This window comes from Aquarana catesbeiana, linkage group LG04 (assembly GCF_042186555.1).
Source record: "Aquarana catesbeiana isolate 2022-GZ linkage group LG04, ASM4218655v1, whole genome shotgun sequence".
Taxonomy (NCBI): Eukaryota; Metazoa; Chordata; class Amphibia; order Anura; family Ranidae; genus Aquarana; species Aquarana catesbeiana.
This window is the reverse complement of record NC_133327.1, coordinates 324,934,630-324,948,879: the sequence shown is the minus strand read 5'-3', so window position 1 is coordinate 324,948,879 and position 14,250 is coordinate 324,934,630. Positions and strand designations below refer to the sequence as shown.

At 41.6% G+C, this 14,250-nt stretch overlaps 1 protein-coding gene across 1 annotated transcript in view; it reads left to right on the top strand.

The window, feature by feature from the left end:
- Positions 1-14,250, top strand: part of ME1 (malic enzyme 1) — a 388,415-nt gene that overhangs the window by 286,650 nt on the left and 87,515 nt on the right. The window contains exon 7 of the mRNA XM_073626879.1: positions 7,748-7,857. Within this exon, the coding sequence (XP_073482980.1) occupies positions 7,748-7,857 (110 nt within the window). The remainder of the gene's footprint in view (positions 1-7,747; positions 7,858-14,250) is intronic.

The window sequence follows — 14,250 nt, the reverse complement described above, 5'->3', positions numbered from 1 at the left end:
TAAATGCCACACCAACGCGTCTCAACTTTGTGCATTGCAAGTGGTTGTAGGGCATTTGCAACATATTCCCATTTGCTTGAATGAGTTACGTATGACAGCGGTACTGCCTGCAGAATGTGACGGCAGTGATTATATTTGCTCTGGGTACAAAGCAAAGCATCTCAACCGCGGCATGTGAACACCTTCCTTTGATGCCTTTGCAGATTAGGGGGGGACGGTTGGGGGGCTCAACAGCATGTTTTTTAAGGCCCCACCCCCCAAACTGCAAGTCTAAATGAGGCCCTTACAGTACTCCTGTAGACAAAGCCCAGCTGGAGCCCTATAACAAATCCTCTGTTTCGTAGTATGACTATAGGCATGCCCACCACCCTGAATCCAACTACTAAACAGCAGTGCTTTTAATTTAGTAAATCGGGCAGTACAGGATCATTTTGATGGGAAGTCTGGGTGCAGATTCAATTGAAAGCTTCCAGGCTTCATCAGGCAGTTAGCAAGCCCTGAAAGAATATTGGTATTAGCTTAGGTGATCAGGTGCTTTCAAGGTACATAGTAAATACCTGCTGAAGTTTGCTAAATGCCATTGAATATAATACTCTTCAGTTTTCAGACTGTTTTTTACAAGATGAAGAATTGTCCATGTGCACTTTGCTTACAGACAACACTCTGTAAACTGAAATGAAGATTTCTGCTCATGGTGCCTCTGTGATTAAAAACAGGCAGATGATAAGACTGAGGAAGTAACAAGAACCGATGCTTTCTAAACACAGATGTACACGTGTTAAGATACAGAACTTGTATTAAAAGAGAAACCCACAAACAGAAGGCATTGTTTCAAAAAACTTTTCTGTGACAAAATCATTTAGCATGCCATAGCAAATCCATTTCTTGCTGCAGACTGAAACAGTTAGTGTAACAAATTGTTAAAACTTCTTATGTTAAAACTGTCCCAAGACATAGTATGGTACATTAAAATGAAAATGTATCCTGAAAGTTATATACACCATATGCTATTTTTTCTTTTTCTTTATTTTTATTGTAAATGAACTGTAACTCATTTCATATTGTCTGTATAGGTTATGGTATGTATTTGCATGGATACAGTAATGGGATCCATGGAGAAAACTTAGGGATGTGTAGAACCTCCTTTACCCTTTTTGGCGCTTTTAACCTACCACTGCCTTGTCAAGCTGTAAAAAAAAATAACCCAGAAATACACATTTTTGTAAAATGTAGACTGTGTAAGAAGTATGGATCCCCCGGTTACAAGGTCATACGTATCAGTCAGAGTTGTTGCCCTTGTTGGTACTGCAAAGAGAAGCAACAAAAATGGTCCTGTGTCAGATGACTGTTCAGGGCTTATAAGCCTGGTAGTTTGTAATGTCTTCTGGGAAGATGAACAAATCAGGCAATTGGCTATCTAAGAAGATAGTTTGAAGAAATGTTTTGTAGAATATGTGTAAAAATTGTTGAAACAGCACCAACATGTTGCTAATGTGCTCATCATCTCTTCCAGCACTAGCTTCCTCCCATTCTGTCCATTTGTATTTTAGGACACCTAACATTTTTACAAAAAAAATATACAGTTGCACTCTTTGGTGCTAATATTCCTGAGTTTCTCTTCTCCCTAAGTTTCTCTCCCTCATTCTCTCCTTCATTTAGCCAACGTGACCCCAGTGCAGACAGAGAAGGGTAGGGGAGGGGCAAACAAGGATATCCTCAGGCGCCCAATGTCCTCCTTATCAACCTAAAATGGCACTGGTTGTTAGGAAGCCAGCCACTGGCCCGCACGGTGCCCAAGGTTGTAATACTGCACACTAAAACCTGTGGCTTTGTGTAACAAAAAATGCAGGCTTTACCCATTTTCCAGCATGTTGACAATTTTTGGGGAATTCGCCAAGGCACCCCTGAAGAACCCAGAAGGCACTCCAGGCTTCGGCACCCTGGTTAAAAAAGCGGGTCTAGACACTCAGTATTATATTTGTGAAGCCTAACAGTCTATCAAAAAGTAAATAATGCAAAGAATACAATTACACATGTCTTCCAGCATAAGGATTTTAAAGTACTTGTAATTAAATTGGACCACCAGGACTTCACTCCTTATGATTTAGCTTACTGAATGAAACTTCAGCTAGTGAGGTCCAGGTGGGGCCATGTACAATTAAGTACAATAAAGTCTTATACATGATAGAAGACAGAGTGATCCAGTCAGAGATCTTATTTGTACTGGCATTAAAAGAGGTATTATGAAGGATTAATCTCTAGGGCAAAAAAGAACAGCAGAATGCATAGTGATAAGTTAGAATACAGCTCTGAAAGAGTATGGCTGCTTAAGCACAGTGTGATATTATTTAACAGAAATATCCCAGTGCAAACCCAGTGCCAGCGCTGCAACAAAATCCAAAGGGTACTGTTAAAATGTGGCTTTTAAACTTTTTATAAAGTGTCACTTTTTATTAATCGCCGCATGGTACAATCAACACTCCCCTTCTTCAAACCTGCTATTATAGATGAGGTTGCTAAACTTACCCACCTGTCCCCTGGACCCTGTTTTCTCTCAAATACTGTGGTCACTCTCTGACTCTATCCGTCACTCTCTAACCCATATCTTTAATCTCTCCCTCTCTTCTGGTATCTTCTGGCATCTTCCCCAAATCTCCAAAACATGCACTAGTCACCCCCAAATTTAAAAAGTCTACCTTGGACCCTACCAATCTTAGCAACCTATGCCCCATCTCCTTGCTCCCCTTTTCCTCCAAACTCCTTGAACGCCTGGTCTACAACCAACTGAGTGAGCACCTCTTTAAGAATAACTTACTCGATATCCTTCAGTTTGAATTTTGTCCTCAACACTCCACAGAAGCTGCTCTCCTAAAACTCACAAACGATTTACTAACAGCAAAATCCAGTGGACACTATTCTGTACTCCTACTTCTGGACCTTCCGGTTGCCTTTGATATGGTTGATCACCCCCTCCTCAAAAAAAAACTTTACTCCTTTTGGTCTCCATGATTGTGCTCTTCAATGGCTCTCATCCTGCATATCCCACCACACCATCAGTGTCACTTATTATTCTACTTCCTCCTCTCCTCTTCCTTTCTCTGTTGGGGTCCTCCAAGGTTTTTTTCTTGGACCTCCCCTATTCTCTTTCTACACCTCTTCCCTGTGTCAGCTGATAGCCTTCCATGGCTTTCAATATCATTGTCCAAAACGGAGCTCACAATATTTCCTCCCACATGTGCCCCTTCCCCTGACTTCTCTGTCAAGATCAATGGCACAACCATTAACCCATCCCTGAATGTCAGGGTGCTAGGGGTAGTCCTAGACTCTGAACTCACCTTTCGACCCCACATCCAATCATTTTGCAAAGCTTGCCACCTCAACCTCTGCAACATCTCTTAAATATGCCCCTTCCTAATCAATGACACCACAAAGCTCTTAATCCACTCCCTGGTTATCTCCCACCTCGACTACTGCAACTCCCTCCTCATTGGCATACCTTTAAATAGGTTATTTCCTGTTCAGGCCATCATGAATACTGCTACCAGGCTCATCCACCTTACAATCCACTCAGTGTCTGCTATCTCTCTATGCTGATCCCTCCATTGGCTGCCACTCACCCAAAAAATAAATTTAAAATACTAAGAATAACTGATAAAACCATCCACAACTTGGCCCCCAGCTACATCACTAACCCAGTCTCGAAATACAAACCAAATTGTTCTCTCCATTCCTCTCAAGACCTCCTGCTTTATAGTTCCCTTGTCACCTCCTCCCATGCTCGCCTCTAGGAATTCTCATGAGCCTCTCCCATCCTTTGGAATTCCCTACCCCAATCTGTCAGACTATCTCCTACTCTATCCTTTTAGGCATATCCCTGAAAACTTTTCTCTTTAGAGAAGCCTATCCTGCCTCCACCTAACAACTGTACTTTTATTTTCTCCACAAGCTCATCCCCCCACAGTTATTACCTTTTGTATCACTTGACCCTCGCTTTTAGATTGTAAGCTCTAACGAGCAGGGCCTTCTGATTCCTTCTGTATTGAATTGTATTTTAATTGTACTGTCTGCCCTCACACTGTAAAGTGCTGTACAAACTGCTGGCATTATATACATCCTGTATAATAATAATAATGTCACAGGACTTAAAGTCAGCTTGCATTGCACCATTCTGCATAACGTTATAAGAACCATCTTCCCTGCGAGTGCTATATGAGAACTGCCTACAATAGTTAAACACCGTTCTGTAATTACATTTAGCATGCATTAGTTATCTGTATCTTTGATATGCAAAAAAAAAACATCTTTACTAGTTAGCACTGTCAAACAAAACAAAGAGTTAAATAAAATATAAACAGTGAAACAGAACAAGAAATTAGATTGACTCAGATGATTTTAATATACATTTTTAAATTAGTGCCAGAATATTTATGTCTAAAGTTCTTTTTAGCTTCAGAAATATCTGTCTGGCCATATTTACTTTGGCTTCTTAACTGCATAAATTAATATATTTCATGTTTTGTTGGAAGCAGGGTTCCAGTAAGAGTTCACATCAAAAAGAACATTGCTTCCAGTAAGAGTGGACAGTAAAGGAATAAAACCTTCAAAGTTATTTGTTTTAATAATGCTCATGCTATATTAAACTTTTACTCATTCCTGAAACTTGAAGATGTCTTCTTTTGTTAATGTATGTGTAAGCGACCAAGAGAAGTAAATATCTTAAAATTCATTCTCTTGGTGATCGGGGACAAGTTTATGCTTTCTTCACTGTAGGTCAACTGTCTTACTGTGCCCCCTTTGTTACCCAAGCCACACAAGGTGGAGTGAGCTTGGGGGTGGAGAGAATAAGAGAAACCATTCTTTGCTGGTATACCTATACTCCAGCTGAATAGTAAAAGTTACAGATCCTTTTTACATTTTTATCAAAAGTGTGCCTGTTCTAGAACTGGTAATTATAGGGATTTTACAAACTATGCAAAAAAAAATGTTGTAGTGGGCAGTATGTGCAAGATGGGAATGCAAAGGAAATGACAGGAAAGTATGTACAGGAGAGAAGTCTGGAGACAATTATGGGCAGAGGAGGAGTGTAAATGTTAAAAAAAGTGAGGACTATGTACAAGAGAGGAGTGTAGAGGGTATGAGAGCAGGCAGTATTGTTCAGATGAGAGTGAACAGAGTATGAAAGTGGACAGTATATGCAGGAGAGTAGCGTGAAGGCTATGACAGTGTATAGTTTTTTTAGGGGAGCAGTGCGAAGGGTGTGAAAATGACCAGTAATGTGCAGATGAGGCATACACATGCATTAATGGGCAATGGCATACAATATGATGTATGTTGATGTGCAATGTAAAAACGTGCAGCAGAGCACAGATAGACAAGTCATTTATCCAGTAACAGACATTTTAAAGTGATGAACTGGTCTGCTGATGCTTTGATCTGACAATTATTATAGAAGTGCAGAAACTTACCACCTTCCCTGTATTTTTTTATGATGACGTGAGGTGTCAGTGAAATGTCACGTCTCACTGCCATGGCCAGTGCCATTCTACTTTTCAGATGACAAAGTAAGACATGTTACATTTTCTAAAATGCTAAATAAAGCAAAGGATAAGCAGCAATATATGCACATAAATACTGCAAAACAATGTACTGTATTTATTGGCGTATAACACTCACTTTTTTACCCTGAAAATCGGGTGCAAATAGTGTGTGCATGTTATACGCCGATACTGCAATTTGGGCTGCCTAGGAGGGAATGGGGAGGGGGGTGGGACGAGCGCCGTCAGATTACATACAGTGAGAATTTCCTGTTTACTCAGCGGCCTCTGTAAAAGGAAGTCCTGTCTCCTGGGCCAGCATTGGACCAGTGTTCTGTCTATCATAGAAGCCGGTCCAGGAGGCGGGACTTTGTATTAAAGAGGACGCCGAGTAAACAGGAGATTCTCGCTGTATGTAATCTGATGGCGCTCATCCCACCCCCCTTCCTGTCCCCTCCGAGACAGCAGTAATCTGATGTGAGGCTGCAGATGGGCATTGATCAGGCTGCATTCATGGCAATGGTGAGGCTGCATATGGGCATTGATCAGGCTGCAGATGGGCATTGATCAAGCTGCAGATGGACATTGATCAGGCTGCATTGATGGGCAATTGTGAGGCTGCAGATGGGCATTGATCAGGCTGCATTGATGGGCAATTGTGAGGCTGCAGATGACATTGATAAGGCTGCAGATGGGCAATAGTGAGGCTGCATTGATGGGCACTGACTCTTATTTTGTTTCAAAGTTCTTTATATAAAATGTAATTTCTTTTCCTGAAACTTCCCTCCTAAAATGAAGGTGCGTGTTATACGCCTGTGCGTGTTATATGCCGATAAATACGGGTATTTCATATTCTTCCAAACTGATCTCAAAAGCAGAAATTAGATGTATCTGTACACACAGCTTAAAATATATGAAATATGATATAATTGATTGTGCAGCAGATTGTGCCCTGTGAGTGTTTCCTGTTGTACTCAGGGACAGGCCAAGGGGGATGGAGAGGCAGAAGGAGTAGCTGCCCCTGGTAGTAAACTCATGTGAGGGAGAGAGGGGTTGCATGGTGAGTTCCCTTACTACTCACTACAGGAATGGTGACAGTGAATCCCTACAGGAGTAGTGGCAGCAGCAGAGAGGAGGAGAGAGCTAAGAGGAGGTGCAGGCTGTGCTCTCCCTCCCCTCCAACTTTTTCCTCCTGTCAGAGCAGTGCTTCTCAGTACAGTAGTTGATACAGGAATGCTGTCAGATCAGGACTGTACAGGGTTTGATTACCCGACCCCCATCTCCTCCCTAGCCTGCTCCTGTCGTGGCAGCAGGAAATGTGGTTAGGGGGCAGGTAATATTACCCTACACGGTCCCGAACTGACATCATTCCCGGGTCAACTCCTGCATACCGACAGGGGAGAGTACAGCCTGTAGCTCCTCCCCACTCCATCATCTTCTCTGCTGCTGTCACTACCCCTGTAGCAAGTTCCAGCCACTGTAACATCTATTGTCTGTAATTTTCAGGGAGGGAGAAAGGTAGGGGGGAATTGTGCTGGAAATGCAGTGGGAGGATGGGGAGGGGGGTTAGATTTGTGATAGGAAGGGTAATTTGAGGAGAAAGGTTTGTGCTAGGAGGGGAATTGGGGGAAGAGGATTTGTGGTAGGGGGGAGGGTTTAGGAGGGAAATTTCTTCTAGGAGGAGGGATGGGGGGTTGTGCTAGAAGGGGGAGTTTGGGGGAGGAGTTTATGCTGAGATTGTGGTGGGGCGCAATTATTTGTGCTGAAAGGGAGATTTGTACTGGGAGGAGGGGTAAATATTTGCATCTTTGCTTAGGGAGAATTTTGGCTTGCAAAGGAAAGGCGAGGCTTAGGTAGATGAGCGTGCAGATTAGCACTGGATTTTTTTTTTGGAAATGGGGAATTTTCACTAAGATGCTCATGTATCATGGGGGGTAGCACAGTTTTTAATATTTGCCCTAGGCACTAGGTGACTTTGTTCCAGCACTGATTTTACTGTCATGCAATGCTTTCGTGACAAAAATTAAAGGGGACATTCGTTGCTAGCCCTCTTCTGAAAATGGTACATGCCTGGCTGTTTTGTTGGCCCACTGTCTTCAATACTTCTGAGCTACTGATTCAGGAAAGAAACAATGCAGGTCTAGAAAGTCAGACAACAGTCTAGGGTTCGTATGCTTGTTCTAAGTATATAAAATTTACTCTTGTCCTTTCAGGTATGGCATGACCTGCCTCATCCAGTTTGAAGATTTTGCCAATGCCAATGCATTTCGTCTACTGAACAAATATCGTAATCAGTACTGTACCTTCAATGATGATATTCAAGGTAGGCAAATCACCTTTTTACTAATGGGTGTCTTTACTATTATGCTCTGTTTTAGCATTGCACCTTTTAATTTTACTTATGCAGGAGAGTATGATTTCTTTAGAATAAAAATGACAAAACTGAGGTGATTGGAACTGGCACCAGAAACCGGAGAATTTCATAGCATACTGAATACTTTGCCCTGTTAAAATGGGTGGGATAGCAATTTGCCATACAGATATCTGGTTACATGATTTGTGGCTTAATCAAATTCAGGCTTTACGTTGTACCTGTAATCTTATACTGTAGTGGAAGCTATGTCGATGTAGATATTCTCCAAAAAACAACCTTGCTACAGAGTATAATAATCTGTGCAAAAATTATATAAAGTCAATTTAAAAAATGTGCAAAAATGCATGCAACACACTATATTCACTGCTGCCACCATATTAATGAATGAAAAGTTATCAACATATGAAATAAAGATGCACAATCTAGGGGTACACCCCAACTTTACAGTAGCGCTGTGGTCCAAAATATTACAATTTATCAAAGTGCATAAACATCATAAAAAAATAAAAAGTCCTTAAATAGACCACAATAGTGCAAAGAAAAAATGTTGTGTTTCTTCCCAAATTGTCCACCAAATTTGCTAGTGAAATCCCTCTCCTTTCAGGAAAAAACTTATCGGAAATATATGACAGGCATCTTATCATCAGATCATTCTTCCTCCCGGCTCATTGGTCACCACAAATGATATGAAAAAGAAAGGAATAGCCTCCAATTGTACAGTAACCAAAACAACCACATTTTATTGATAAAAAGGCACTTACAGCATAAAACAAAAATAAACTTATCAATAATGGATAATGGCATCGGAACAGCTCTGCTTTATTACCACCTCCACAACCATCAGGCGCACCAGCCGCTGCACTTCCTGTTCCAACTTAGACCTTGCTTTTGGTTGACGCATAGCCACGGGTGCTCCCGGTGGTTCTCTGTGCTCCTCTATGCAATGCAGACAGATCATGGCTGGTGGAAGTGGCTAGCAGGGTGTTGTATATAGCTTCCTGAAAACATCACAACAGTCCTCCTTTTATGAACCCTCAGCCCTGGTAAATGAACCAAATAAAAAAAAGAGCCTACAAGCAGAAGAACCCCAGCATTCAGTAAGGGGCACAGTTCGTGGTAGGGACCGTGACTATTACATGTTAAACCCTAACACGGGTGTAACATAAATTATGGTAAGAAAGCTGTGCTTAGCCTTTAAATGTTTCAGAATTTTTGATCAGTGGATCACTGGTACTGTGCACAGGTTCCTGCAGACTATTTCTCCAGCTGCAGGTGAAGAATTTTTAATTGGCTGCACTTTACTGCAAAATACAAAATCTGTATAATGATTTTAATAATATAATTGCTGTAAACAAAAATCCAGAAAACCAGTTATTATGGCTGCACTGAATACGCACTCAATGCACATCTTAAAAAGTAACTTTTTAATGAAACAAATGTAAAAAAATGAATACAGCAAATAAAAATGAACATAGTCAAGGTAAAAACATACAGTAAATACAACATGTCGGAATGAAATTTCAGCATAATTAAAAATCAAATGAATGCAGGAGAAACTAAGCAAACTGGGTACTCTCGCCAAAGCACAAATGAGCTAAAGCAAACAGTTGGACAGAATGCTGAGATACCTGACTCGGAGAGGCAAGTGTATAAATCCTTTCCACAATCAGGGGCAGGTAGGAATTTCTGAATGAAGCTGCTGGGAGGCACCTACTGGTTAACAGTGAAGTAAACCTATGAGCAATAACGCCATTGTCAGCTAGAGAACTGCAGCTTTTCATCATATCAATGTAACTATCTCAGTGCAGGAATACTGTACTATAACCTTATGGAAGGTATATTTGCTGGTTGCTTTTTATGTAAATTCTAGATGCCCAGCTTTTATGCTGATCTAACGGTTTCATTGTCTTGACTACACACCACAAGTATATTAATCAGGAGACCTGACTCCACTCTAAGGCCTGTTTCACAGGGGCTTCAGCTTGTATAGGAGCAGCATGAACAGCAAGCTTTGACAAAGCATTCGTAGAGCTTTCAGCAAGCTTTGTTGAAGCTTTTAAAGTACCATTCAGCTCCAGCTTGCAAAATGTTGAACACAGATCCTCATGGGAGCTTCAAGAAGTGCTGAAGCCTGCTAGCAGCTTGTTTAAAGTGGCAATCAGCAGCCCCATTAGGGTTTGTGTTCAACGTTTACAAACTGGAGCTGAATGGTATTTTAAAAGTTTCAACAAAGCTTTCTGAAAGCTCTGCAAATTATTTATTAAAGCTTGCTGTTCACACTGCTCTTATACAAGCTGAAGCCCATGTGAAACAGGCCTAAGTTTAAAGTAAACAAGCTTTTTACAGTTCAGTAAGCCTAGGTTCACACTTTGCTGATACATAGTCGTGGTTTATAAGTGCATTTTAGTAGCACAATTTTACGTAGGAGGAAAATGGTTGTTAAATACAAAACCCTGCCCATAAAGCACCAAGACACGTGTACATATATTTTTCATGCATTTTCCATGTGCTCTCAATGAAGTGTATGGGGCCAAAAATGCAATATGCTGCACCAAAAGAAGCACCTGCACCTTTTCAGAATTCAAAATGCACCATGTAGCATTGATGTGAAAAGAATAGAATAGAGGATAATTTAATTTCCATTGTCATGCATTGCAGAGCAACAGCAGACACAGGAGAAATTGCACTAGTGTGAAAGGGTCCTATCTCAGAAAGTACCGAGGCCAGATACAAAAATAGCTGTTATATTTCTGGCAGTATAGGTTTTCTGTAAAAAGTCACATACAAATATCAGTTGAGAATAAGACATACATTATATTAGAACACATGCATTTACAACACGTGCATTCTGTGATATCATGTGATGCTTGATGAAGACTGGTCCTCACTCTTCCTGTGTCTTTGGTTATATATTACTGTTATTATTCTTGTTCTATGAGCTGTTGCTATATACTGTACATAAAAGAAGAATATTGAAGACACCGTATTTGTGCCATAAGACATTAATGGTTCCAACTCCTCTAAGTGATTTTAATGACTATCACAGCACTGTTCACTATCTCCTAGTGACTATAAAATTCTATAATAAACCTGTTCTTTCTCACGGGTCTTCCTGTAAAACTCATGTTCGTTAAATTAAAACCAGAAACTGACCATGTTTCAGAACCCCACCTTCAATTTCAAGGAATGTTCTGATTAAATCACTTTTTCCAAGTCATGTTCATGTCAGCTACTTCACTTCTGAACCCCAGGAATGTTTATAGATTTATTCGTTTTTTTTTCACATGTTCTTGTCGAATTTCTTATGCCCTGTACACACGGTCGGACATTGATCGGACATTCCGACAACAAAATCCTAGGATTTTTTCCGACAGATGTTGGCTCAAACTTTTCTTGCATACACACGGTCACACAAAGTTGTCGGAAAATCCGATCGTTCTGAACGCGGTGACGTAAAACAAGTACGTCGGGACTATAAACGGGGCAGTAGCCAATAGCTTTCGTCTCTTAATTCATTCTGAGCATGCGTGGCACTTTGTGCGTCGGATTTGTGTACACACGATCGGAATTTCCGACAATGGATTTTGTTGTTGGAAAATGTTATAAATGTAATCCTGTGGGTATAATTGAGAAAAAGGCGCCACTACTCAAAATACCGCCACTGTGCCTCTGGATAGATACAGAGTATGTGATAGCTGCCACTTAAAAGGATAAAATATAAAAGCTGAATTTTAACTACTGGTCAATCTGGGATAATGACACAAAGTCAAAATAGCGGCGCTAAATGTTTGTGCACAAGGAGTATTAAATCCCCTAAAGTGACATGTGACTCACAATTTACAAATGAGAATATAACTGACATGTGCTAAAATATAATAAATGCTAAAGTACTAAATTGACAAATAGCACTAAACACCCTGTGACAAGTGAAGTGATATGATGTAGCTAGTGAAGCTACAAAAAAAAAATTTTTTTCCAAAATATAAAAAATAAAGTCCATAAAATATTGAAGAGGATCTATAGTCGATGTGAAGATCTCTTAATCCATTCACCACACCAATGTGTCAGTGATTCCACTCCCCTAAAGAAACGCACTCACCGAATTCCAATGCCTACATTCTCATGTTAGGCTAAAGTGCATTTAAACCACATGGATAGGGTTTTAGAGCAAGCATCTGAACTCCAGCCGTGCGTCTCATATAATCTCCACATGTGAATAAAAAAGTGTACCAATAGTGTAATACCGTAAACAAAGCTTTAAGGGAAACAGGCTTTGAAAGGCTTACCTTAGTCACTTTTGCTGTCTTTTAACTTGTACCATGTGAGTTTAAATCTTGAAGGCTGTTTAGTGTTTTCATTAAAGCTTTGTTTACGGTATTACACTATTGGTACACTTTTTTATTCACATGTGGAGATTATATGAGACGCACGGCTGGAGTTCAGATGCTTGCTCTAAAACCCTATCCATGTGGTTTAAATGCACTTTAGCCTAACATGAGAATGTAGGCATCGGAATTCGGTGAGTGCGTTTCTTTAGGGGAGTGGAATCACAGACACATTGGTGTGAGGCTTCACTAGCTACATCATATCACTTCACTTGAAACAGGGTGTTTAGTGCTATTTGTCAATTTAGTGCTTTAGCATTTATTATATTTTAGCACATGTCAGTTATATTCTCATTTGTAAATTGTGAGTCACATGTCACTTTAGGGGATTTAATACTCCTTGTGCACAAACATTTAGCGCCGCTATTTTGACTTTGTGTCATTATCCTAGATTGACCAGTAGTTAAAATTCAGCTTTTATATTTGGAAAATTTTATAGCAAGCTCTCAAACTTTGTGTGTTGGAAATTCCGATGGAAAATGTGTGATGGAGCCTACACACGGTCGGAATTTCTGACAACAAGGTCCTATCACACATTTCTTTATCATACATCACGGGACACAGAGCACCATAATAATGACTATGTGGGTTATACGCTTACCTTTAGGTGATTGGACGCTGGCAACCAATAGTTAGACGGTTCCTCCCATATAACCCCTCCTATACCGGAAGTACCTCAGTTTTTTGAGCCTGTGTCTGGGATTACAGATGGGCGGTTTGGCGTGCATTTTTTTGAATACTGGTGTGCGCGAGTGTGCGCATGCACATGTGCGCTGCGGGTCCGCCGCGTGCGCGCCGGCGGTGTGCGTGTGCGTCCCTGGTGTGTGCCGTCGGTGTGCGCGTGCGCCGCTGCCGTGCGCATCGCAAATGCGCCGCGTGCGTCAGGATGGCGCATGTGCCGTGTGGTGGGCGTGCCGCCGGTCGCTGATGCGCACGCTCACTCTCAAGCTAATGCTTATAGGCATGGAGCTCCTGGCGTGCGCGTGGAGCAACACAGAGCGATAGTTGAGCACGTGAGTCTGGTGGTCTTTGACACAGTGGTGACAGGTTAAAGGCTGGTTATAGTTTGTGGGGAGTAATCCTTTTCTTCCTCGTGTGTAAGCAATGTCTTCCAGAAAACGAGGTATAGGGAACAAGGCGAGCACAGGGGTAAGAGTACCTCCTTTAAAAACAGGAGACCAACGCCATGCTGATGCAGCCTCAGTTTCTCCTGAAAGACCTGCGGCATCTGGCCTAGCTGAGCCAATGCATTTGTCAGGCATAGTGGCCACTACCAATATACCTGCCTCGGCTTATGTTACAAAGGAGGATTTGGCATCTGCCTTAGCGAGCCTTGAGGGCAAAATAGCTGGCATGATTGCCTCTGTAACACGGGGGGGAGGAAGCGTAATAGATCTCCCTCCCCTGAGCCTGGGCCAAGTGGAGAATCACTAGAGCACCAGGACTTATATAGCCACATGGGTCCAGGTGATCTGGAACCAGAATGGGCAGAGGACTTGGAAGACCGGGAGGAAGGAGAGGCTGAAGAATCCTCGGCTGAGGACTCTGGCTCTGAAGAGCCAATTTCAGCCTCCCATTCCCAAAAATTGTTTATCCAATCTCTAATTGAGATGGTACGAATTGGGTTTAAGTTACCCCCGGTTCAGGAGTCTGCACTCTCCTGTTCTACTTTGGGATCTTTGCGACCTCAGCAAATTTCCCAAGCGTTCCCTTTGCATCCGTTACTGGAGCAGGTGGTTTACGCGGACTGGGAGCACCCTGACAAGATATACTTACCTCCAAAAAGGTTTTCTATCTTATATCCTATGGAGGAGAAGTTCAGGAAGAAATGGAGCACACCGTTGGTGGACACTGCCATATCTTCTGTAAACAAAAGTTGAACCTGTCCAGTGGATAATGCCCAGGTATTCAAGGATCCGGCTGATAAAAAGCTAGAATCCTTATTAAAGGCCTCCTT